The 25,824-nt window shown below is 47.5% G+C and overlaps 1 protein-coding gene across 2 annotated transcripts in view; it reads right to left on the bottom strand.

Annotated features, from left to right (window-relative positions):
- Positions 1-25,824, bottom strand: part of POLE (DNA polymerase epsilon, catalytic subunit) — a 56,267-nt gene that overhangs the window by 14,071 nt on the left and 16,372 nt on the right. For both annotated transcript variants that reach the window (XM_069557099.1, XM_069557100.1), the window contains exons 17-41: positions 24,582-24,710; positions 24,404-24,506; positions 24,172-24,318; positions 23,668-23,813; positions 21,643-21,791; positions 20,450-20,542; positions 20,049-20,193; positions 16,699-16,856; positions 16,154-16,349; positions 15,308-15,522; positions 14,003-14,105; positions 13,481-13,561; positions 13,262-13,384; positions 7,789-8,001; positions 7,310-7,519; positions 6,927-7,070; positions 5,363-5,503; positions 5,057-5,210; positions 4,873-4,979; positions 4,483-4,659; positions 4,177-4,400; positions 3,845-4,065; positions 3,406-3,610; positions 2,049-2,222; positions 1,057-1,182 (exon numbers count right to left, since the gene is read on the bottom strand). In XM_069557099.1, the coding sequence (XP_069413200.1) occupies positions 1,057-1,182; positions 2,049-2,222; positions 3,406-3,610; positions 3,845-4,065; positions 4,177-4,400; positions 4,483-4,659; positions 4,873-4,979; positions 5,057-5,210; positions 5,363-5,503; positions 6,927-7,070; positions 7,310-7,519; positions 7,789-8,001; positions 13,262-13,384; positions 13,481-13,561; positions 14,003-14,105; positions 15,308-15,522; positions 16,154-16,349; positions 16,699-16,856; positions 20,049-20,193; positions 20,450-20,542; positions 21,643-21,791; positions 23,668-23,813; positions 24,172-24,318; positions 24,404-24,506; positions 24,582-24,710 (3,884 nt within the window). The remainder of the gene's footprint in view (positions 1-1,056; positions 1,183-2,048; positions 2,223-3,405; positions 3,611-3,844; positions 4,066-4,176; positions 4,401-4,482; positions 4,660-4,872; positions 4,980-5,056; positions 5,211-5,362; positions 5,504-6,926; positions 7,071-7,309; positions 7,520-7,788; positions 8,002-13,261; positions 13,385-13,480; positions 13,562-14,002; positions 14,106-15,307; positions 15,523-16,153; positions 16,350-16,698; positions 16,857-20,048; positions 20,194-20,449; positions 20,543-21,642; positions 21,792-23,667; positions 23,814-24,171; positions 24,319-24,403; positions 24,507-24,581; positions 24,711-25,824) is intronic.

The following is a 25,824-nucleotide window of genomic DNA, read 5'->3' as shown; positions in this document are numbered from 1 at the left end:
TGACTATAAATCTCAATAAATACCCAAAAGGATCAAATTGTTTTCAAGTAACATAAAGCTCAACAATATTTACAGGAATGCAAAAGTAGCTAACAGACAAGCCAAGGTTCTTAACATCTGGCATCCAGTCCTGTATCACCAGGTGTGCAAAGAAGCAGAGAAACACAACAAATGAGAAGAATCTATCAGTTGAAAACAAATCAGAGTTGACATAGATATTATAATGAGCAGAAAAGAACATTAGAACAGTTACAATTGTACAGTTATTATAATTGTATTTCATGTGTTAAAAAAAACTAGAAGGAAGACTGAACATGTTAAGCAGACTCTAGAAATGTAGGAGACCCAAATCAAGCTTGCAGAGATGAAAACTGTCGTGTCCAAAATGAAAAATATACTGGATGGGATTAATGGCAGATAAAACACTCCAGAAGGTCAGTGAACTTAAAAGATAAAACAACAGAAACTTATTCAAAAAGAAACACAAAGAGGAAAAAAGGACTTGCAAAAAATAGCTCAGTGGTAAGGAATCCGACAGACAACACAGGAGACATGGGTTTCATCCCTGGTCGGTAAGATGCCACATGCTGCAGAGCAACGAGGCCCGTGTACCACAGCTACTGACCCTGTGGTTTAGAGCCTGATAGCCGCAATTACTGAGCCCATGAGCCACAACTACTGAAGCTGGTGCACCCTAGAGCCTGCTCCACAACAAGAGAAACCACTGCAATGAGAAGCTGGTGCACCACAACCAGAGAGCAGTGCCCCTCTCTGCAACTAGAGAAAAGCCCAGGCGGCAATGAAGACCCAGCACAGCCAAAATAAATAAATAGATAAAAATAAAATCATATTTATATATCCATCTGCAATTCTATGCCCAGCGAAAGTATCTTTCCAAAACAAAGGTGAAATAAAGGCTTTTTCAGATACCCAAAGGCAGAGAGGATTTGTTACCAACAGAGCCACACTACAAGGTTTGTTAAGGAAGTCTGTCAGCAGCAGGCAAATGGAGCAGATGAGAACACGAGCGAACGAAGGCGACCGGGATGCTGACACCTGTTGGTGATGTACTCCACGTAGGCGAGGGCGTCCTCCACCCGCCGCTTCTTGGTGCAGAGGATGATGCGGTTGAAGTTGGCATAGACGACCGATGACCCCAGGCGCCTGAACTCAGCGATGAGCCTGCAGACCAAGTTCAGAATCAAAGGTCAAGACACCACAGAGAAAACAGTTAATGGTCCCGAAGCAGAACATATACCTAGAACCCAGAAGTAACAAAGAACAAATAGGTCTGCATGGCCAAACCCTACCACAGACAAAATCATAGACAAAGAGAGGAAAAAATCTGCAACTTATATCACAGAAAAATGGTTACTTTTCATCTAGAAAGAGCTCATACAGATCAATGAGAAAAACACAAAACAAAAGTACAGAAAAATGGTCAAAGGAAGTCCAACTTCATTCATAATTAGAACTGCAAATTAAGGCGATACCAAGAGAGCATTTTATCCCATCAGGTTGTTGGTGGGGCTTGGCATGGGGACACGCATTCCCAATCTGGTTCCTAAGAGTTGGTAGTACAACCAACTGTACAACCTTTACAGGGAGCTGACAATATTGATTCAAATTAGCATTTACCTCTCTCAATTTATCGGAAAACATCCATCAGACCCGCAGCAGTGTTACTTCCTGGAGATTATTCTAGACATGTTTACATGACCTCATGCGTAAGACCAATCCTTGGTTACTGTGACAACAAAAGTTATGGAAGCAGCCGAAACATCCATTAGTGTGGTACATCCACACATAGCTCTACAAGACCTACTGTTAACGAAGGCAAGCGAGGTGCAGAATAGTAAGCAGTGTGCAATGACTTATAAAAAAGCAGCAGAGACTCTGCACCGTATGGCGTGTCTCTGGAAGCTTGATGGCAACTAAGCTCTTCATGGGCCCCATCTGATCGCTATGGACCACTAGCCCAGAAGGGGACTCTTGATCCGGAGGTGCTGACTTTCTGGTTTGGGGAGAAAGCTACTGGCGGCACTCACTGAAGGAAGAGCTTCTTCATCATGCTGTGCAGCGTGCGGTGCAGGGCAGGGTCGTGCAGCAGTGAGGACGGCGACCGGAGCCAGCGGTAGAAGTGCATCACCTGGTTGTCGGCGTAGACGTTGCGATACTGCGTGATCTCCTTTACCCAGCCCACCACCATGCTCTTCAGGATCCTGCAGGAGGGGTTCAGAGGGTGCCCCCACTGTCGCTGGCACCAGCTCCTCACCGTTCTGCTGTCACCTCTGCGCCCTCTCTTCTCACTGTCCAGGCTCCATTCCTCACCCCTCTGTAACTCATCCGCACCCCCGACTCAACACCACCTTTCTGGCTTTTCCAACAGAGCCAGGATAGAGCTGAGAAGATGCGGGTGCCCTTCAAGGAGGCACCTCACTGCTGTGAGAACCAAGAGACTCACAGCAGAGACCTCAAGGGCCCCCTCTCCCTTGTGCCAGTCAGGGTCCTAAAGGACTGCTTCGTCACAACTGCCCCTGGTTAAATAGCCCCAGGTGACTCTACAAACAGCATCACAAAGCCAGTGTAATGGTTCTGTCACCTGGAGTCTGATTGCACCACCTCTCAGGACTGAACTGGCTGCTTCTCTGCCCAAACAGTCCTTGGCCCTGACTACATCACGTGCATTTTGGCTGCTGAGGCTTTCTTTCCGCAAGTCCCCTGGCCTGAAGCCCCCTCCCTCCAGTTCTGTTCTCTTCCTGTGAGAAGGCTACAGGTCGGCAGTTGTAGAAAACAGTTCTGGAACCACAAGACTTGCTCTTGAACACCAACCTTTCCCCTCAGCTGCACTATGACCACAAGCCTGGGCCTCAGTTTCCTCATTTCTACAATGGGTGACAGACATCTTGCCTAGTGGGGCTATGAGAGCACGTGCTCCCTGCCCGTGCCACCACTGCACTTCTCTCCCGATACCCATGCCTTGCAACTCGCACCACTTTCTGTGTGGCTTTACCCATGTTCATATCCTGCTGTGCACCCCACAGCAGATGCTCGGTGAGCACCCACACCGCAAGTAAACTGGTGACTTCTTGCAGGCATACCTCCGGCCATAGGAAGCGGGCCAGAAGGCAGCACCTGGAACTGTCGCTGGTACCTGGAAGGCGGCATTTGTGAGTGCCACTCGTGAGCGAAAAAAGGAGTCTGGCCCTGTGCTGGTTTCTGACTGGGCAGAGGGAAGCCCCACTGATACTGACTTAGCTCTCAGTTTCCAAAACAAGGACAGAGGATAAAAGGATTTCTACTGCTCCTTCTAGAGGCAAACTGTTGTTCTGCCTTTGGAGAGCTGAGGGTACAAGAAGAACCAAAGGGCAGGTGATGTTCTCACAGCGGCAAGCCCCTGGGTACCTGAAGGTGTTGGAGCAGAGGGCTGTCTCGTCGTAGCTGGCAGGGGCACTGGTGGTCTGATTGCCCGTGATCATGTCCTCTAGGGAGGCCTGCTGGATCACATCGAAGCTGATGCCAATGCTGTCGGCCCCCTCCATATCATTGACGTGGTGAGACTGCAGGATGGTGTTGACGGCCAGGTTCTGAATATCCAGTTCCACGCACACTACACACAGACATCAACGCTTGTGCACTGACCCCTCCTGGGTATGGAGCCTGATCCCAGCAAGCACCATTTCAGAAAAATCACTGCTGCTTAGGGCAGCTGACTGCACAGCCCACACCCACAGAGGCCCCCTGCAGGTTCAGCTCCCAGCCCAATACACCTGAGTGCTCCCACCAGCCCAGAATGGCAACAAATAGCAGGAACAGCAGTCCCTGGTGCGCCCTGCCCTCCCACCTGTGGAGTAACAGCCAGAACTGTTGATCTCCACAGCGGCTTGGTCATCAAACTCCATGACAAGCCTGTTGTCGTCAGCCTCCTTCCCACCCAGGTCAGGGCGTGATGTAGGAGACAGCCAGAGCAGGTGGTTGTGGCGCTGGAGGTGGCGGGCAAAGAAGAGGTCGGAGCCAAAGGTAGAGATGTCCTCAGGCAGATTCCCAACGGGGATGTGGAAGTACCTGCAGGGGAACAGGGTCAACCCCAGGAGTTGAAAATGACTGGGGAATGCCTTCCTGCGCCCAGAGACCAGTGAGGTCAGTGACAACCAGGATGGCCTCCCCTCGGCCCACCTGCTCATCTCAAAGGCCTGTGACAGACATGTGTCCAGGTTGAGGTAGTGCCGGATCATGCGCCGGGCTCCGTGGCGCTGCCAGTCCAGGACCCCGTAGCTGATCTTGTCAGCCACGCGGACAGGCACCAGAGGGAATTCCTCCAGGACAGGGATCTCGCCAGCCAGCCTCTTCAGCTCCCAGTTGGACTGAACAGCAATGAGAGTTGGCCCACGGCGCTCCTCCTGGGTGCAAGGAAGGAAGCAGTGAGGTGGACCAGGCCCTGGGGAGGGGGCTCTCACAGCATGGGGTCCCGCTGGCACTCACTTTGTAGGTCAACAGGAAGCGCTGGATGGCTCTGCAGACGATTTTCAAGTCTGTTTCAGCACGAACTTCAAAAGCGTGTTTTTGTGGGGGCAGGAGCTCAGCGCCCACTTTCTCTAGCAGGAGGCTGTGCTCGGTTGAGTACAGGGTATTGAGGCTGGGCATCTGGTTGCTTCGCACCTAGACAAACAAGGGCCAGGTCAGCCGTCTTCCCATGGGGAAGGAGGGGCAGCCCTGCGAGTCGACACAGGCGGCAGGGCTACCTCTGCAGATCAACTTCTCACTCTCACAAGAACAAGGCAGTGATGGGAGGGAAGGGGGAGTGGGAGCTTCCTGCCCGGGGCTGTGCGCCTCCCCCAGTGAGGCTGTCCCATGGCCTGGCCCGGAACTCACGGTATCCAGCACAAACACAGCCGCCTTGCGCTGTGAGGGCACGAAGATGCCAAAGAGAGCCTTGTGGCCCTGTGCGTGGTGGTACAGGTAGATGTGGCGGATGCTCCCTGCAAGAGGACATGGCCCGTCACCCTGAGATGTGCAGGAGGTAGGGCCAAGCAAGGGCGGCCAGCACACGCCATACCTGGTTCCAGGTAGCTGAACTGGGCCAAGGAGCGCATCTCCAGGTGCTCAAGAGTGAAGGTTTCTGCTTCCCAGCCTGAAAGGTGCCTCACCAGCTGTTTATTGACCACACACACGCAGCCCAGCTGCACCAGGGCCCGAAACACTAACGGAACCTGGAAGAGGGGCAGACGGGGCTGTGTGAGGGCCGAAGGGGGATGGCAGAGGCCCAGCTGCTGCTGCCGGCCTGTCCATGCCTCGATTGGGTTTGTTTCCCTCTATTGCATTTAGGTGGATCCTTGCACCATTCGGCTGGGAAAACAATCACCTGAGTCTCATACACGCCCTCGATGTCTGGCGCCGCCAGCTCAGTGTTGATCTCATTGATATGTTCTTGGTACATGTCCTCTGGCACCGAGTATTCGTAGAGGTTGTAGACCATATTGGAGCGAGGAAGGACTCGATTCACCTGGTGACACCATGTGACAGTGACCTTACCCCACAACTGAGCTAAGTGGTAACGTTTGCAACAACGCACAGGCAAACACACGTGCACACACTCTTACACACATACATGCAGTGTTTAAACAGTCCTAGGATGTCTGCACACAACCATAGGGTAAAGTTCTACAGCCCATTTCTCCCTATCAGTAAAATTAAAAGGTCTGGGCCTGGCTTCAAGAAGCTGCCTGAGGCTTCTGAAAAGTAGACAAGTTCCCAGACTGTGAGGGGCAGGTGCTCCTGCTACATTTTCCTCTGTTCTCTCCTGGGTGTAACCGAAGGGTGCAGGAAGCAAAATCCCAGACAGAAGCTATGTTTTCCCGGACAGAAGACTAGGAATGGAACCCCTGTCCAGCCAGAGTGTGGGTACCTCAGCGAGGAGGGAGGAGAGGGGTGCCCCAAGGGGAAAACACCTTTAAAGGAAGGATGTTCTCCTCCTCACTTACATCACACACATCTAAGAAAGCTACAGAATCCTAGATCATCTGTTCTCTGTTGCCCACTCCTTCCCTGTCCTCTTCCAGGATCCACATTCTGCTGAATCTTCTGGTCGGAACTGGATTTCACCTTTTCCAGAAGCATCCTCTGTCTAGCTGCCAGTTACAAATACTCTAGTCTCATCTCCTCAATTAGATGTCACCCCATTCACTGAATTTTAGTACCAGCCAAGGAATGTGCTCATTTGCTCAGTAAATATCCCTGGGCAGAGCTAACTGGGAGCTCAGATGGAGACACTGGGCAGGAGCCTCTGAGGATGCCCCAGCTGAGAGGAGGACCACCTGCTGTAGGATTCCACATATGTGAAATGCCCACGGCAGGCTAACCTAGAGGCAGAATGTGGACCAGTGCTTACTGAGGGCTGGAAGAGGGGAAAGGCTGCTAAGGGGCTGGGGTTTCTTTGTAGGGTGATGAAAACGTTCTAAGATTGACAGGGGAGATGGCTGCATAACTCTGTGACTACACTAAAAGCCACTGAGTCGTATAGTGAGCTGTATGGCATATGAATTATACCCCAATAAAGCTGTTCACATCAGAAGAACCTATGGAGACAGAGCCTGCAGCCTCTGACAAACGTCCACCTAGTCCTTTCCCTGCTACATGGACAACAGATACAAGAGATGGTCCACCAGGACAATGATACCAGCAGCTTCCTCACTGAGCATTCACTCGGTGCTCCACAGCATCATTTCACTTAACTTCTGCAGCATCCTAAGAAGGTTCTCAGGAGAGATGGAGGCACCAGAACACCTTGCTCAAGGTCACAAAGCTCACATGGTCTTTGTATCTGCAAAGCTTGAATCTGTATGCGGCCTTTGCCATAGTGGAGGCAACCTTAGAGGCTGAGCAGGCAGCTGACCTCAGTGATCAGAAACAAGAGCTGCCCCCCGTACCTTCCGATAGGAAGGGCCCTCCTCTGCTTTGGCCACCCGCTGGTTCACGTAGAACACCCGGGGAATGTTCAGCTTGATGCAGTACAGGTCACTGCCGATGACAGCCCATACCCTGAACAAGCCAGCCTGGCTGGTCTCACTGATCTGAAAAGGAAACACAGATCGTATAGCACTCCATGTCTCACCCTGTCACAGAAAGCACTCAATACCTGTGCACAGGCCATCTCCCAGGCGGCCTCCAGAACCAGCTCCTTCACAGAGGCACACAGGTAAAGCCCCGTCCCTTCTGCCCCATTCCAGACCAGGTCCCCAGGATCGCGAGCTGGTCAAATACCCCCTCCCATCAGCCATGCTCCTGCCCTCTCTCTGATCACTGTCTGCACCTGCACAATCTGCCATGGAAGGTCCAGAATGCTGCGAGCCGTTCTTCGAAAGAAGCCCCCCAGTCCTGTGGAGGGCCCCTCTCGGATGGCCCCAGGCCTTGGTGCACCCTCTGCCCCTTCCAGATGCCGCCTCTTCTTGTGAGCAAGGCGCTGTTGAGCCTGCAGCCTCCACTTCTTCTTGTGGAACTGGAGCCAGACCAGCCACTCTTCCTGGGACAAGTCAAGAGGAGGAGATGGCAAACAGAGCTGAGCACGCAGTAAAACAGAAACATTCTTCCACAGCAAATAAACCTTGGAGCTCCCAAGCTCTGGAAGATCTGGGCACATCCTACCAACTTCCTCAGGGGTCAAGCCCCATTTCTAGGCCCCCGCACTGCTCAGCAGACCCCAGAGGGAGATGGCTTGTCACAGGTCAGGCCTGACCAGCATCACTGCTCCCCTCTCCCACCAGCCACTCCAGACTCCCTGAGAATTCTTGCCTGGGTGGTTCCGAGTGCCGGAGGCTGCCCCAAAACCTCCTGCCAGGGCATCATGAGCTCCAGGTCCTGCGACCCCTCTTGCCTCTCACAGTGGATACGCTTTCTCTTGGTAGCAATGGGCACTGCCGAGTGAAGTGGCTTCGTGAGGCCAAAGTCCTCCATGTCGGGGGAACCAAGGCTTTGGGTACCTTCTGAAGTTTGGGCCATGCCCACCTGCAAAGATCCAAAGGAGACTTAAAATAGCTCTCTCTCAATAAATCTCCCTTCTAGAAACCCACCAAAAGTGAACTCCTAAATAAGGTAAAATAGTTGAACACATTTACAGACTAACCTATTCTTTTAATATTTAAAAAATCCATTTATTTGGCTATGCCAGGTCTTAGTTGCGGCATGTGGAATCTAATTTCCTGACCGGGGGTGGAATCTGGGCCCCCTGCATTGGGAGCACAGAGTCTTAGCCACTGGACCACCAGGGAAGTCTCAGACTAATCTATTTTTAAACTTTTAACAGTGAAAAGGTCAGAAAGAAAAGGTCACTTGGATACCACCTTTACAAAGTGAATGTTATATTTTTTTGTGTTTGCTCTACAACCCTCTCCTTTTTATAAGAAATATTGCAAAACATAGGTAAAGGATCCCTCTTTCTCAAGCCCAGCCCCCAAGTGTCTATCACTCCCTGCACATTTTGTACTTTTACTCCGAATCTATAAACCCATAAACTGTTCCTTTAAGCTGCAGTTTTATATGAATAGAGGCACATGGTACACATACTGTGACTTCCTTTCTTTACTCAATGATACATTTTTGCGATTGATCCCTGTTGATACATGTGGACACTGTCCATTCATTCTAACTCTATTATGCATATAAACCAGCTGACCTATCTATAATATTCTAAAATGAAGAATGGTTCATTCCCACTCTTTCAGAACCAGAAACTGGGTTCAACAACCATCCTTTCACGTGCTGCCTGAAGACCTTGTGCTCACACTCCCACAAGAAACACAGACAAGATCCTATTTCCCCACGTGTTAATGCTCGATGTCACCACAATCATTTTTTTTGCTGTGATGTGGTATCTAAATATTTGATTTTGCATTTACCTAATCAAGAGTGGGGTTGACCCTGGGGTAGGTAGTTTTCGAAAATGACCCCAATGACCCCAACTCCAGTTGTTCATGCCCTGTATAACTCTCTCCTGAGTACAGGCTGGACCCAGTGACTGACCTGCCTCTAACGAAGAGATTACAACAAGTGACAGGATGTCATTTTGAGGCTAGATTATAAAATACAGTGACCTCTGCACTGCGGGCACCCTCTCTGGCTGACATCTAGGGCCCGCTCTGGAGTCAGCCGTCAGGCTGTGAGCTGTCCTGTGGAGAGGCCCATGGAGCTAGGAACGAGGATGGCTCAACCAGAGTGAGCTGGGGAGCACATCCCTCCTCACCTCCTGGGGAGGCCTTCACATGGGAGCACAGCCCTGGCTGACACCTGACTGCAGTCTGCGGGAGACCCTGGGCCAGGGGACCTGGATAAGTTGTGCCCAGATTCCAGATCCACAGGGCTCAAAATGTGCAAGATAATAATAAACCCATGATATTTAAGCTGCCAGGTTCTGGGATCACTTGCTACACAGTAAATAGAAAAATAACATACATGTTTATGGACCATTTCTAACTTTGTAATTTCAAATATCTTCTTTGAATTGTGACTTCGTTTTATGGTGACTTCTGTGCTAGAAAAAAGTTTTTTAATTACAAAAGTAACAAAAGAATAGTAATGAACACCCATGTTCTTATAACGCAAATTCAATAAATACCAACATTTTGCCTTTCTTGTTTCAGACTACAGAAAATTTACAGTTTAATTAATTGAATTTATTGGTCTTTCCTTTTGTGATGTGTGTTTTTTAGTTATGACTTAAGCTCTTTCCACCCCACCATCATAAAGATAGCCTCCTGTGCTCTTTCCCCAAAGAGTTCTCTTTTTTCAACTTATATCTTTATTTGGAATTTGTTTTCATACTCAGTGTGGGATAGCTACTTTCTTCTTAAAATATGAAAAAAACACTTTGCCCAGCATCATTTATTGAATAAGCACTCTATTCTCCTTAATAGTGTATAACACTACCTCTGTGATAGACCAAGCTCCCAGGTGCATGGGGATCAGTTTCTACGGTCCCTATTATTAATTCCACTGTTACATGGTCTTGCCTTAATAACAGTGAGCTTTGTTACACACTAAGACAAACTTCCCCTTTTTAATCTTCAAAATTGTTTTCATTTTTCTTATCCTTGTTCTTCACATGAATTTTAGGATTGTCAAGTTCCATCAAAAAACTTTTTGCAGATATTTTAACTGAAATTACACTGAATTTTACAAATTATCTTGGGGCAAATCACCCCAAGGATTCTAATATTGAATCTTTTCATCCATGAACATGGTATATCTCCTTATTTATTTAAGTGAATTTCTCTGCTCTTCAATAAAGTTGTATAATTTTTTTCCATAAAAGTTTTACACATATTTTGTTGCTATGATTTATTCCTTGGTATATTATTCACCATCATTATAAATAGTACCTTTCAAACAATACTTTCTAAGGAATTCTCTAGTGGTTCAGTGGTTAAAACTCTGTGCTTCCTTTGCAGAGGGTGCAGGTTCAATACCTGGTTGGGAAACAAAGATCCTACATGCCACATAGCCAAAATAAAATTAAAAAATTGATCAATTTTTAAAAATCCCCAATTGTCTCTAATATAAAAGAAAGCTATAGGTTTTTATATATGAGCTTTGTATCTAATGACCTTGTTGAAATGTCTTAGTTAAAATAATTAGGGGGTTCCTTACATTTTTTGTGTTAACAGTTATATTTACCTACAAATGATGTTTTTTATCTTTCCATCCTTAAAATTTAACTTCTTTTTCTTGTTTTGTGCCAGCCAGGACTTAAACAATTTTGAACAGAAGTGGTAGTAACAGGCATCCATTTCCTCTTCCTCACTTCAATGATTCTAATGTTGTGCCATTAATTATGATGTGTGCTACTGAGTTTCAACAGATGGACTTTATCAGAGAAATATATCTTTTTTTCTGATTTTGACTGTTCAGTTTTATCATGAGTAGACATTAGTTTATCAAATGTTCTTTCTTGACTTTATTGAAAATGACACCATAAGTCTTCTCTTCACGATGAATCACTTTTTCCTAAAATGAACTAAATTAGCAGGTTTCTGAAGTTAACACCTGCCATTCCTTGCATAAATCACACCTGGACACAATATTACCGTCTTTACACAGTGCAAAATTTAGTTTGTTACTATTTTTGTACCTAGAGTTCTATCTGCCAATGGCCTTCCTTTTCCTGGCTTGTTTGTTACCAGGGTAACAAAAGTTATAAAGATTACCAAATGAGCTATAGTGATAGTGATAGTGAAGTTGCTCAGTCGTGTCCGACTCTTTGTGATCCCATGGACAGTAGCCAACCAGGCTCCTCCATCCATGGGATTTTCCAGGCAAGAATACTGGAGTGGGTTGCCATTTCCTTCTCCACCAAATGAGCTAAGGACCCTCTTTTTTTAAATTCTCTGGAATCGTTTAAGAAGTTTGGTAGGGGGCTTTCCTGGTGGCTCAGTGGTGAAGAATCTGCCTGTCAAAGCAGAGGACACAGGTTTGATCCCTGGTCTGGGAGGATCCCACATGCTGTGGAGCAGTTGGATTCCTGTATCACAACTAGTGGCACTCTAGGTCCCAGGAGCCCCAAATACTGAGCCCATGTACCTAGAGGCCATGCTCTGCAACTAGAGAAGCCACTGCAATGAGAAGCCTGCACACCACAATGAAGAGTAGCCCCCCGCCATTTGCCACAACTAGAGAAAGTCCACACATAGCGGTGAAGACCCAGCACTACCAAAAATTTTTTTTTTTAAGTTTGATAAAATCCCTCTGAGAAACCATCTGGGCCCAGTATTTGTTTCTTTTTAATGCTTGAAGTTCTATTCAGTTTTTCTATTGTTTCTTAGGCTAATTTGAATAATTCTTTTAGGATACTGTCTATTCCATCTAAGTTTTCCAATTGTTTAGGAAAGATAATTCAGTCTTTATTTCTTTTAGACTTTATAATAGCTGCACTGATAATCTGTTTTCATTAACACAAAACCTGAAATATCTATCTTGACAAAGATTTATCTATTTCATACGTCTTTTCAAAGATAAAGGTTTTGGCTTTATTGTTTCATTCACTGCTGCTCTTGCCTTTATAACTTCTTTCTACTTTCTTGGTTTCTACTGTTTCTGAAATTTTCAGTTGGGAGTTACTTAATTTTCTATTGGTTTTTCTTTTCTATATATTAAAATAGATTATGTGCTATTTATAGTCTTTAGTTGCAAACTACAAATTTTAACAGTATTTTCATTCAGTATTTCTAATTTCCATTGTGACTTCTTGATCCATGAGTTACTTATATTTCTTTACAGTTTCCAAACAACATGATCTGTATATATATAAATTATTTGGAATGTTACAATTTGCTTTGCAGCATTCAGTCTTATTTTAGGTGTTCTTAAAAAAGAATGTGTGTTCTTTAATTACTGAGTGCAAAGCTCTATTTGTCAACTCATTCTAACCTTACAAATTTTTACTAGTTTTTGGTCTGCTTGATCTATCAATTGAGAGATGTGTTTAAATCCTAAACTGATTAGATGTCAATTTTTTTCTAAGAGTTATGTAAATTTTCACATTATTTAATTTGAAGTTAAGCTATTAGAATTACTAAATATTTCTAATGAAATTTGACTTTTAGTAGTATTTAATACCATCATTATCATTACTAATACTTTTTAAGTTAATTTTTTGGGGGGGTCTTGCATTAGTATAGCTACATCAGCTTTGCTTTGGTTAATATTTACTTGATATATGTTTTTGCATTCTTCTAATTTTTTTGAGCCCTTTTAGGTATAACTCATAAATAAGGTAGTTAGATTTTAAAATTCAATCTGAGGATCTGGTTTTCAGCAGGAGAGTTTGTATACTGCTCTGGTTTAAAGCTCAGTTTCCATTTTCAGCACCTGAGAATTTTCTTCTTCCTCTTCTGATTTTAGCTATGCTTTTCATTACACTGGTCTTTAGTATTTTTTTGCATTTGTAACAGCTTTTTTTATAGTTTAGAAAACTGAAGTCTCAAGGTGCAGTGATGCATTCCAAGTTACTAATTATTTAGTACATCATATATTTAGATAGTTTTTCATCCTAAAGTGATGCATTACAAAGCTTCCTATCACAGAAGAACACAGAGAAGAACTAAAGGGCTAAGTATCAAGATATGTACTTTTAGAAAGAAAAAAACATTGCAGATGCTTGAATGGAAGCATCCAAAATGATGGGCAGCAGTATGGAGACTGGTGCCTGTGCGCCCACAGGACCCAGCCCAGCCCCGACTGCCACAGCCTGTCGTCCTGGGCCAGGCCCCATTACCTGTCTCCTGCCCTCAAGGACGAAGAGCTCACTGATCTTCTTCTGCTTGTAGACGTCATTCTTCTCTAGCAGTTTTTTGTGCAGCCAGTCAGGGTGTTTGACACGTGGTACTGGGTTCTTCACCTACATGAAGGCGATACTGATCACTTGTCTGACTCTGTTAGTTTAGTCAGGTCCAGGTTTCACACCGGGCTCCATTTCTGCTGGTCTCAGCCTCACCTGCTGCAGGGCCGCAGGGATCGTGATGATCTTCTGTATGGCACTCCCCAGCCGCTCGATGTAGTAGTCCCAATCCAGAATCTGAGCATGCAGGAAACCAGCAACGGGGTGCATGAGAAGAGCAGCAACACACCATGCCAAGCACTGTGCTGAATGAATGCTTCATGCATTCAATCCCCTCAGAAAGTCTATGCTGAAAGGCCCCATTTCACAGAGGAGGAAATGGAAGTGCAGAGTATAAATGATCCCCCAGGATCAGAGCAAGTAAAGGAGCCAGCGGCAGAACCCTGTGCCAGACCCCAAGCCTTAGCCCCTCACAGAGAGCAGTTAAAAAGGCCTCCGCAGCATCTAGCTTTTCCCGGTTTTCCCAAAGTGTAACTATTTCTTCATTCATTCCATAATAGAAGAGAGGAAATCAAGAGTGAAGTCCCCAGACAAAAACATGACCCGAGTCTGGGATTCTCTGCCTTATCTAGTTTTCCTCCTCAATTTCTAAGGGTAGGAAAAAAAATCAGCACTCACTGTCCGAATATCAAAGTCCTGAAGGGAAGAACTCTTTAGCCATTTCCGGAGAAAGTGCTTCCTCACTGTGGGCTCTGCCTGGAAAATGGCCAGTGGAATGGCCCTGGTAGAGAAGAGATAAAAAAACTCACAAATGTGAAAATCTCCTGCAGTTTACATGGAAATAAGTACTTATGACCTACTTTGTAACCTATGTTTTAAGTTCATATAGTTATTTTGTATAAACTATCTGTATCTGATGTTTATTATCATACTTAATAAATATTAATACTTCATATTAAAATGTCATGATTTCATGCACAACTCCTTACCATTGGCCATCTGGTGTATGTTTGACCACTGTTATCAGAGCTATTTACAGATGTCTTTACATAAATTATATATTCATGTACATGTATATAAATAAACACTAAAAATGTTATTCACTGGGTAAAACATAGACAGAGCCCACTGCTGGCCTGAAAATGAAACCAGTTTTCACATCACTAGCAAAGCAACATGGCAACTGTCACTACCCCTTTCTCTCACTGGAAGAAGTATTTGTTATTTTGAAATATCATGAAGAAACTTAGAAAGAACAGAAACCTGTGCACCCACCACCTAGTTCTATCAAACCGGCCATGCCATTTTCATGTCATGGATGAAAAATAAAGATGATGATGAAGTCCCCTGTGTAGCTCTGTCGACCCTCCTAATACAAAGTAAATACAGTGTTTATCTTGGTGCTTATCAATCCCCTACATACTTTTATAGTACTCCTATTGTACTTCCCCTGTGTGTAAACTTAAATAGACAGAAGTACACTCTGCCTTCATGCATCACCCTGCCTTTCTTGCTGTCAGTGTGGTAGCGGTAGCATGTAGCTGTGGTTCAATAATCCCAACTCGAGAAGTGCAGCATCAGTCTGCTTGTGTGTGAGTGACCTGGAGCTCTGCCCTAAACCTGAACTGGACTTTGTGTTATGCTCATTGTAGCAGACCCTCCAAGACATCCCCACTGCCCTATGCCTGACTGAGAGGGTACTCTCAGTCTGGCCACCCAAGAACCCAGATTCTCTGGGCTCCAAGTGGACAAGCTCACTACATCCTCTCAGGATTCCCACCAGGGCCCCAGCAGCCTTCCCGGCATCTGCTCTGAAGGAAGTCCAAGGCCTGGTTCCTCCCTCTTCCAAGTCCTGACTATCCCTGCCCTGTTTAAGGAAGCTCATCTCTCTATGGAGGAACAGAGGCTCTACAGAAGATGCAGGTTTTCAGAGAGCAATCAAGACCCTTAAGGAATTCCTTCCTTGATGCTGGAAACCCTTACCTCTCTGTGACTGGAGACCCCTCAGGCTTCCGGGAGATGATGTAGCGGCAGCTCAGCCCAGCATCCTTCACCATCTGATCTCCCAGGAACTCAGCCAGGCGCTTGGCCGTGCTGATGGATGTCGACTTCTGCTCCCCATAATCTTCCAGCTTCCGAGACATGGAACGGTTCTCAGAGATCAGCTCGAACAGTTCAGAATCAGGCATGTTAGCTGCCTGGAGAGAGAGGCAACGAGCAAAAATATCATACAGAGGAAGGGAGCAGCAGCCTGAGCTCACCCAAGACTTTCTCCATGTGAAACTGCGTTCATCTAGCCTGATGAGCTGAAGGCAGTGGTGTAACAGGGCTGTCTCATACCACTGCACAGCAACACACCACACACAAAACCTTAACTTTTATTAAACTGTGCAGGAAAATATCAAGAAACATTTATTGAGCTTTCAGTACCAAGACTACAGAATAATAGGAAAGACAAAGAATTGATTTTTGTCCTAAAAGGAAGAAAAAGACAGGGAAAGGAGGAGCCAGGAGGGAGAAAAGAAGAGAGACATGGGCAGGTTGGACAGCAGATGGACCAATCGAGGAGCCAGCTGCTTTCTTCAACGATGAGGAGGAGCCCAAGGGGCCTGTCTGAGGTTGAACAGCTTACAACTGGCTCATTATCATGCTAATATTTGTTTCCTTCACAGAATTCTGTCACTGGACACAAAAGTTAAGGGGGATTCGGGGTAGCCCTGGCACTAAGGAAGTTATGGGATTTCATCAGAATTAGCCTTGAGTTCATCTGTCATCTTGCTTACCAGGACTCTGACTGCAGGACCCTCAGAGCCAGATAAGGAGCCTTACCTTGCTGTATAGTACGTCCAGCCAGTAATCAGCCACCTTGGCGACAGAGCCATACACTTCTTCTAGGGTGCTGCCCTTAAGAAAGGCCTCAAACACTGAGGACTGGAAGATTTTAATCAGCTGCAGCTCCCCGCGGCGTTTGACCTCAAAGCCCTTGAGCTCAGCCAGGGAACCATCCTCATTGAACACGGCATACCTAGAAACATAGGCAAAGAGAGCAGAGGAGAGAGCCTGGGATGCTAGCTGCTTCTCATCACCCCTCTGCCTTTTTCCTTCCCTTTCTCATCCTCCCTTCTAGCATCCATCAAGCAGCAAACATCTCTCTACCCTGATCTCCAAAAGGAAAATGACTTAGGGGCTGCAATCTGTAGAACCAGAATATAACAAGTGGAGAACAGAGTTTGTAGGTGTCAAGAAAAGCTTTCCAAATTGAATCAAAAAGGTCAAGAAACCAGAACCAAGGTCTGTTCCCATTGTGGGTCCTGGTCCATTTACTAGAGGAGTTGTTAGACCTTTCCCAAGCATAAAGACTGTGGGATTCCTACCTCTTCTTCAGTTTCTTGCCTTCTTCCTTGGAGGCTGGAAGGATCATGGCAAGGTAGGGCCCATCAACCTCGAAAAAGATGCTGTTCTCTGAGCGAGTGACGTAAGTGAGTGAAGAAGGCTCAGCCAGCTCCTGGTATTGATCATTGGTGAAGCCTTCCTGCCAAGCAAGAGTGAAGAGGGGGTCGGCCTCACTCATCATCACCCAAACCTGGAGACGACCAGCTGCCCTCCAAAAGGTGGATGCATCAGCAAGCTGGGGCTCTTCCATACAATGGACACCACTTGGCAAGAGAAAGGGATCAAGTTCTGACATACGTCCAACGTGGATGAACCAAAGTGCTTCCTGCTTGGTCTACCAAGGTTACACAGCATGTTTCAATTCACAGGACATGCTGGAAAAGGCAAAACTATCACACAGAAGAACACACAGGGGAACCAGGGCTGGGCCTAACGAGAAGGGCCGACAACAAAGGGGCAGTGTCCAGGAGCCTTTGGGGTGGAGGCTGTTCTATGCTGCTCTGTGATGGTGGACACACGCCTCTATGTCTGGGTCAAAACCCACAGAAGTGCTCCTTGTAAAGCATGGATTTTGGATTTCCCTGGTGGTACAGTGGATAAGAATCTGTCTGTCAATGCAGAGACACAGGTTCAATCCCTGGTCTGGAAAGATTCCACATGCTGAGCGGCAACTGAGCCTGTGTGCCACAACTACTGAGCCCCCATGCTGCAGCTACTGAAGCCCACACACCCTAGAGCTCGTGCTCCACAAAAGAAGCCACTGCAATGGGAAGCCCACGCCCAGCAGCAAAGACCCAGAAGTAAATGAATGAATGAAAACAACAACAAAAGAGTGAAATCATACAGGAGGCAAACGAACCAACATTCAACTAGGATCTAGGGTGACCCCAAGAACACCTGCAGATTGGAACAAATGAACTCAACTGCACTAGCACTGCTTGACAGAACCCTGCCAGAGGGCTGGCTTAAGTAACTTTGGCAAATCTCACATGGTGTGGGTGGTCTAAGAGTAAAGACTGAACACTGTACTGCAGCTGGTGGGCTTACTGCTCACAGACACACAGCTCTGAACCTGCTTTACACAAATACTAGGGTTGAACAAATAAATACACAAATAAAATCAGAGATAGGACAAAGGAGTCACTAATAAGGAAAGGAGAACAGACTGGAGCCGGATATATCAATATGCTCACGTTATGTCTATTTAAACATGTATGCAGATAAACAGAGAAATAAATACAGACACACGTGTGGGATTATTACACACACACACAACTTCCTAGCCAATCTGCTGTGAGCAGCAGAGACACCCCATCTTGGTTTCTACCACGGCTTCCTAATAAAAGGAACCTGGCCTCCTTGGAGAAATGGGTGATTCCAAGGTGGGACAGGGGAAATACAAGATGAGGCTGGAGTGTCTTGCAGTCCCAGGAAGTAAAGCACTCCCCCAAAACACAAATCCAAACCACATAACAGGGTGTGTCTCAAGGACACAGGGGGCTAACGTGAAGGAGCCCCTAGTGGCCAAAGTGGAATAAGCTGAGCAACAAAACACATCAGGATGGAACTGGGTTGTTACCCCACACAGCAAACACCCACACACCCACAATGACCTAACCAATGATTCAATAAAGTGATAAGTGAGGGACTAAGTAGGAGAAAGGGGCTTCCCAGAAGGTAAGAGGAATTGGTACAGGGGTAAAGAATCTGCCCACCTAGCAGGAGACTTGGGTTCAATCCCTGGGTCAGGAAGATCCCCTGGAGAAAGGAATGGCAACCCACTTCATTATTCTTATCTGGAGAATTCCATGGACAAAGGAGCCTGGAGGGCTACAGTAAGTACGTGGGGTCACAAAAGAGTTGGACAGGACTGAATGACTTCACAACAAAAGTAGGAGAGAAGTGTGACAACTCTTCCTTACAAAAGGTTCCAATTAATAATGTACAAAGAACGAGGGAAATACAGAGTTGCCTTGGGCAGACTGATTCCCACTGTGACAGGATACTGCCAGTGCTAAAATCAGAAGGCGAAGGTTCAGAGTGAAACAGCACATCTGCAGAGTCTCAGTGTAGAGGAGAGTATCTCCTCCATAAAGTGAAAGTGAAATCACGTGAAGTCACTCAGTCGTGTCCGACTCTTTGAGACCCCATGGACTGCAGCCTACTAGGCTCCTCCCTCCATGGGATTCTCCAGGCAAGCGTACTGGAGTGGGTTGCCACTTTCCTTCTCCAGGGGATCTTCCGACCCAGGGATTGAACCAGGGTCTCCTGCATCCCAGGCAGATGCTTTAACCTCTGAGCCATAGTTTTTACTAATTACTGGGATGGCTTTGCTGTGTGGCTGGGGTCTGCCACTCCTGGGAGTGTGGACTCATGGGCTAGTTCCTGTAACGTGATAGTTGGGAAGCGAGCAGGAGTGCTGATCCTGACTCAGTGCCCCGAAAGAATGCCAACATGGAGCACGTATCTCTGTTTTTTTCCCTCCAAAAAACCCAAATAACCTCAATCTAGTAACGAAGAACAAGGGACAAATTCAAATGGAGAGTTAGTCCGCAAAGCAACTGGCCAATATTCACCAAAGTGTCTGGGTCATAATAGACTGGAAAGACCAAGGGGGGCTGCCAGGCTGGAGGGGACTAAGGAGACAGGCTGGCCAAATGCAGGGCGTGGTCCTGGAAAAGCTGAGAAATACAAACAAAGCTGTAGTTGAGTTACAGTGTGGTGCTGGCATGACTTCTCAGTTCTGACAATTACACTGGGGTTTATAAAAGATAAACAGAAGCAGGCAGGACTTCCCCGGTGGTCTAGTGATTAGGAATCCGCCTTGCAATGCAGGGGACGTGGGTCAGATCCCTGGTTTGGAAAGAGCCCATGTGCCACAGAGTAGCTAAGCCCGTGTGCCACAAACTACTGAGGCTGCGAGCTCCAAAGCCCACCCACCACCACAAAAGACCCCAGATGATGCAACGGAGATCCCATGTGCCACAACTAAGACCCATCACAGCCAAATAAAAAAATAAAGAGAAGCAGGCTAAAGGATATACAGGAATTCTTGTTCTATTTTTCCAGTTTTGCTGTAAGTCTAGTCATTATGCTAAATAGGAACAGAGACACAGGTAACTTTTGAACACAACATCTCTGGACAAGATGTTCAGGCTAGAGAAAGATAATCTGAAAGTCAGAGACATTCAGAAATGGGAGCACCCACTCAGAAAGGGGAGTGCCTCAGTGTAAGGGCCAATGCTTTCCCCTTTCCCACACTCCTATCAAGGGAGGTGGTGTCAAGAACCCCACCCCAGACAATAGGTCCTTGCTAGAGATGCAGGCTCACCTTGACCATGATGTTTAACATAGCCCCAGGGTAAGAGATGGTCACCTTGGGCTTTTTCACATTGGTGGTCTTGATGATAAAGTTTTCGGGGAAGCTGTTGGGCAGGACACACCATATACCATCTGTGTCCAGCTCTAAGGGCCTCCTACAGAGAAACAGAGAAATGAGACCACATGAATGATAGGCATGGATGTCTACAGAGCAAGAACCCTGTGTCAGTGCTTGACAGTGGACGAGGTTCCTCCTGGCTGGGAACCCACAAAACAAAACACCTTCCCATCTCCAGCATCGCCAGCTCTATCGTCACCAGCTTGTTCCTTCTCAGCCCCTGCATCCAGCCTCTTCACCTCAGGCCGTGCCCCCTCAAGTCCCAGCAGCTGGTGACCAAGTGCAGCACTCACCCAATCTGCTCAATCAGCTCCCGCGCCTGGGTGATGATGTTGGCCCCTGTGAAGCAGACGATGCCAGCCATCTCCATGGAGTACCAGCGGGCCCTGGAGGGGATAGTCACAGCTGAGGGGTGGGAGGGGCACCCTCAAGAAGGATGTTAGAGGAGTTAGGGTTGGGAGGAGGGGACATCTGAAGCAGGGAAGAACTAGGGTAGGATTAAGCTCTGTGCTGAGGATACTCCTCTGTTCTTACTTCAAAGCAGTGCTCAGCTCAGGAAAGTTCTGAAAGGATGCAGCATGTGCCGTGGCAACAGCTCACGACCTCAGCTCAGCAGGGCTCTCCAGGGCAGTGGCCGAGAGAGCCCCCTCGAGTTCCCTCCCACTCTCCCAGGCACCACCTCATGCCTTCCTTGTTCTCCCACACCCCACACTCATCCTCTGACTTCTCAGGCAAAACACCAGCCCACCTGGCTCCGCACTCAAATCAGGTCTCACAGGTGTGAAGTGACCTGAGGCCAGGCCCTCCTGCCTCAGGGAACTCTGCTCAGGTGCTAGCCCTGCTCTCAGCCCCTCCCTCTCTGCCATTAAAAGGCAACAACAAACAAACAAAGCCACTTTCCCTCAAACCAATCTGCCCCACCACTACCTTGCTCCTCCAAGGCCACCCATGTTGACCCTCCTGGGTTCCACTCACAACAGCTAGGCCTCACCTTCAATGACCTGCTCTGCCGAAGCCCCACCCACCTAGCTGCTGGCTCACTGGACACACTCAGGCCCCACCTTGCCTCATCTTCCTTTGGCACCCTACCCTGGGAACACACTCCATGTTGGCTTTAGGATGCCCCCATTCCTGGCTTTCTTGACTTCTCAGAAGACCTTGGAGTAGGAAGTGGCAACCCACTCCAATATTCTTGCCAGGATAATTCCGTGGACAGAGGAGTCTGGTGGGCTACAGTCCATGGAGTCACAAGAGTTGGACGTGACTGAGCACGCATGCACTAGTCGTACGCCAGAGACTACCCTCCGCTCTGCAGCCCGGGATGCTCAGAGGCACGTGTCCAGGAGTGCTAACGCCCCAGATGCCCAGAACCCTGAGTCAGTGTGACCTCACCCCCCACCCAACCCGCCCTCTCCTGCACTCCTTGAACGAGGCCCTGACTCCCCCCTCTCGCTCGTGCCCACAGGCCCCACAGGCAAGGGCCTACCCCTTGCGCATGACGTAGCCATAGAAGGAGTTGAGGATGCACTTGTGCGCCAGCTGTAGGGAGTCGTACAGGACCTCCATGTTCCTGCAGCGCTTCACCTCCGCCGCGTCCCCCACCTCCACGGCTGCGGAGAGCTTCTTTTTCCACACCTGCAACCCGCACAAAGACTGATCACCTCCTAGACTCTTCCACCTCACATTCTGTACCTGGGCCCAAGTTTTTGATATTTTGAAAATTTCAAATCTATAGAAAACTTCAAAAAAAGAAAAGGTACAACAAAGACCATATACCAGAGGGGTCACTGTTGATATTTTGCATTTTTCCTTTATTCCATTCTAGAGAAAATCTCTATTGGCACAACCAAAGGCAAGTTGAAATTATCATGACCTGACCCCCCTAAATACTTCAGCAAAAAATTTCCAGGAACAAGGACATTCTATATAACCTCAACACTATCACTACACCTGAGAAATTTAACATCAATATATCAGCTTGTCCCCCATAGTGTCTGCATGCTTAGTTCTCACCTACCTTGAAAACACTTTCAATCTAGAACTGCCCCATGTAAGACAGATATCCTGAAAGGACTTATGAACACAAAGAAACATATCAATATTAATTTTTATTACTTGTGAAACTAAGGACTAGGAGAAAATACTTTGTGATAGCAACAACCCACTTTGACACCTTAGACTTAGGGCAATTTCAAGCCCACAGAACAGAATCCAGAACCTGGCAGCTAACTGGAGAAGCAGATGAAATCTACATCTCAAGACCAGTGACAGAGGCAGGGGCTTCACTCCACCAAAGAGGCCCAGAGGCTCCCAATCCAAGTTCTGTTACTTAATTTACTCTTATTAATGCATTCAATGGGCTGAGTTATAGGGTTTCTTAAACAGAACTCAGAAACCACTGACAGGCTGAAAGCAAAGTGCACATTCTTAGAGGCAACATCTGAGAGTAACAATTTACTCCTTCAGTTCAGTTCAGTTGCTCAGTCATGTCCGACTCTTTGCGACCCCATGAATTGCAGCATGCTAGGCCTCCCTGTCCATCGCCAACTCCTGGATACTTATGGACCAACAACTGTTTATCAGATACTATACCAACCGCTGGAAGATGGACACAGCTGTGCTAACAAGGGCTGTGGGCTATTGTAAATGGTTACGAAGGAAATGTTCTTGTCACTGTGGTGGTGGTTACACAGGTGTATCCATTTGTCAAACTCTATAGAACTGCCCACCTGAAAGGGTCAGATGTACCCCACATCAATTTTACCTCAATACAGCAGACATGGTCACCACCAGGGAGGGTGAGAGACAGGGATGTGACCCAGGGGTATCTGAACTCACTTCCTGCCTGAGTGGCATCTCTTTCTGTTTGCTAGGCTAGCTGCTGTCACAGTGGCCAAACACTGGACATTCTCTTTCATCTCAGAACGTTCCACCATTACTTCCCCACCTGATGTCTTTTCAGTACCTAGAAAAAGGTCTGGCACAGAACAGGTGCTCAACCAACGTGCTCAGTGATACAAAATTTGTATCACACTGGAAGACATCAGATTGTTACTGCTGAGGGGAGTGGTGAAGGGGCATGAAGGACCTCAGTAATACCCAGTGCCAGTCGGGGCTGGGATGACGGGGGGAGGTGCAACATGGTGACACCCATCTCTCACATCCACACAAGCTGCACCTCCTGGGATGCTGAGCTTCTAAGAGGCCAACAGACAGCTCAGCTCCCCAGCATGCTGTGAGGCTTGTGTTTGACAGATTAGCTCCTTCTGCTTCACCATGACAAAGTAGTTTACTGACCCCTGCTCTAAATAATTATTTTAAAAGCAATCATTCAGAATAGCTTCAAGGCCCCAGGCCCTTACTTCTTCAAAGTTAAAAACAACTGCATGTTTATTGTCTGAGTGCATGCATTGGACTCAGAGAGAGGGAATAACACACCGAGACAGCGCTGAGCAAGAATTTTCACCTCAGAAACTAGATCCTGCTCCAACCTCATGAAGGTCAGGCTCACCTTGTGGAGACCTTTGAACTCATAGCGCCTGTCCCGAAAAGCGCGTACAGTGTCCACATAGAAGGAGTTCTCCCGCTGGCAGATGGTGGTGAGACGCTCCTCCACCTTGGTCATGTGGATTTTCTTGTACGCCTTCCGGCAGTAATCTGAAGCATAATTGAGAATGGCGGGCACATGAGACTCCACACAGGGGACAGGCCTCCTGGACACAGCCAAAGAAAGCCAGGCAATGGATGCCAACAAACATGGGTTTTTTGGTTAACTCAAAGGAGCAGAAAACTCAGAAAGACAAGCTCCTAATGAATCACATCAAAGGGCAGCCCTGTATGAACAGACCAAATACAAAGACTATAGGAGGAAGGGTTTAGGAGCTAGAAGCTTGCACAAGGATAAATGACAACAGGAAGGCTATAGGACAAACTAATTCACAGTGGCCTCATCTACTTCAACAACTGGCTCGACTGACCTCAAGGTGCGATACACCAACATGGCCCAACTGCTCACCTGCCAGCCTCCGCTTCTCATATTTAGCCTGCTCCTCACGGGACAGCTCGTGAAAGGCCCGGGCTGGGCCCTCGGGGGTCAAGGGAGGGAACTTCTCTGACTCCAGTTGGTGCTGGATCCGATGATACTCACTGCGACTGGCTGGCACTAGAAGGAGTGATGGGAAGAGAGGATGTGACAGAGACGCGCCTACCCGCTTCCTGCTGAGCAGCCCCCCAGGGCCAACACTCACTGAACTCTCCCCTCCACTGCCAGGCCATCTTCCTCTGGCAGTTCGCTCCAGGCTTGTTGAAGTCACAGGCTGCGCAGGTGGCCTCGTCCACCATGGCAGAGGGCTGTGAGGGGACAGGAAGAGAGCAATTAGGGTTTAGGCAGAAAGAGCTTGATTCTGATATGAGAATGTGTCTCACCTGCAGGCGGTTTGTCAAGATGATGTTGGGGTACATGGCCCCCACGTCCAGGTGGTAGATGAGGGGACACTCAATTCGGTTAGGAACATCTTTCAGGGAGGTGAGCTTGGTCTTAATCTGATCACACACCTACAGAGAAAGTGGAAAGAAGTGAAGGCTGGTGACCAAGATGGAAACTGGAGATTGTACAGAGTAACAGAGAAAACACCATGGGTCCCAAACGGACGACAGACAACAGGCACCAACACACCAGACCCTGGAGGTACAGGACAGAGCACCACAGCACAGGAAGCAGCAGTCTCCGCCCCCAGAGAACTCTGGGGTTGGGAGAGAAATGTGTAATATGCGGCCTCATATGGCACAGCCCGTCTGCTAGTGAGTAGGGAGACCCGCTGGATTACCAACAGCCACACTTCCTGGGGGCCCCGAGTACCCCCACAGTACAGGCAAGTGACACACCATCAATGTCCCTGCAATTCCTCATCTGACAGATGAGAAGTTTCAAGTTAGTATGGACCCTCTGAGACCAAACACCATGCTCTCAACTGTGATACTAGATGGTTTCCAGCATTACTTTATAAACCAATGAATCAGATTCTGTTTCCAGCCAAGGCTCTTAGCTTAAAAACCCTCTTGACACCAAACACATGGAAATCCTAAATGAAATATGAAAACTATCCCTGTGAATGCAGATGTTTAAGCTTCTAAGTTATTCCCAGAGAACAAATGTGATGAGGAGACTCAATATCAGAGCAGTGAGTTGACTCAATGGTGTCTGGCAGAGGCTGGGCCCTGTGTTGGGATCCCCAAGACCACCCCTAGGTTTGGTGACTCATAGGGAAAAGACACAGAGCTCAATGAGCAAAGAGCAAAGCGCTTGGGGGAAAGTCAGGAGGAGCCCAGACTCAAGCTGAGATGAGCTTCATTCTTCCAGCAACAAACTGTAATAACACATGAGAAGTGCTGTGAAAAGTACTGTCCCCCAGGGAAGCTCATGGAGACCCAGTGCCGAGAGTTCTTACAGGGGGCTGATCATGTAGGCAACTCTGCCTGCCTGGACCAAAGCCCAGACTCCAGAAAGGAAAGAAGGCACTTAGCACAAACCACATTGTTTGCACAAACAACCTGAGCACGAGTGAGTGAGCCATTCTTACTAGAGGAAGGTGAGAAACCTCTTGAAGCCCGAGTTCCCGCACCCTGGCTGCGGGCAGGCAGGCAGCAGGCCTCTCTGAGGTTCTCGGCC

This window comes from Ovis canadensis, chromosome 17 (assembly GCF_042477335.2).
Source record: "Ovis canadensis isolate MfBH-ARS-UI-01 breed Bighorn chromosome 17, ARS-UI_OviCan_v2, whole genome shotgun sequence".
Classification (NCBI taxonomy): domain Eukaryota; kingdom Metazoa; phylum Chordata; class Mammalia; order Artiodactyla; family Bovidae; genus Ovis; species Ovis canadensis.
The sequence above is the reverse complement of the archived record's forward strand: the minus strand, read 5'-3'. Positions and strand labels throughout refer to the sequence as shown.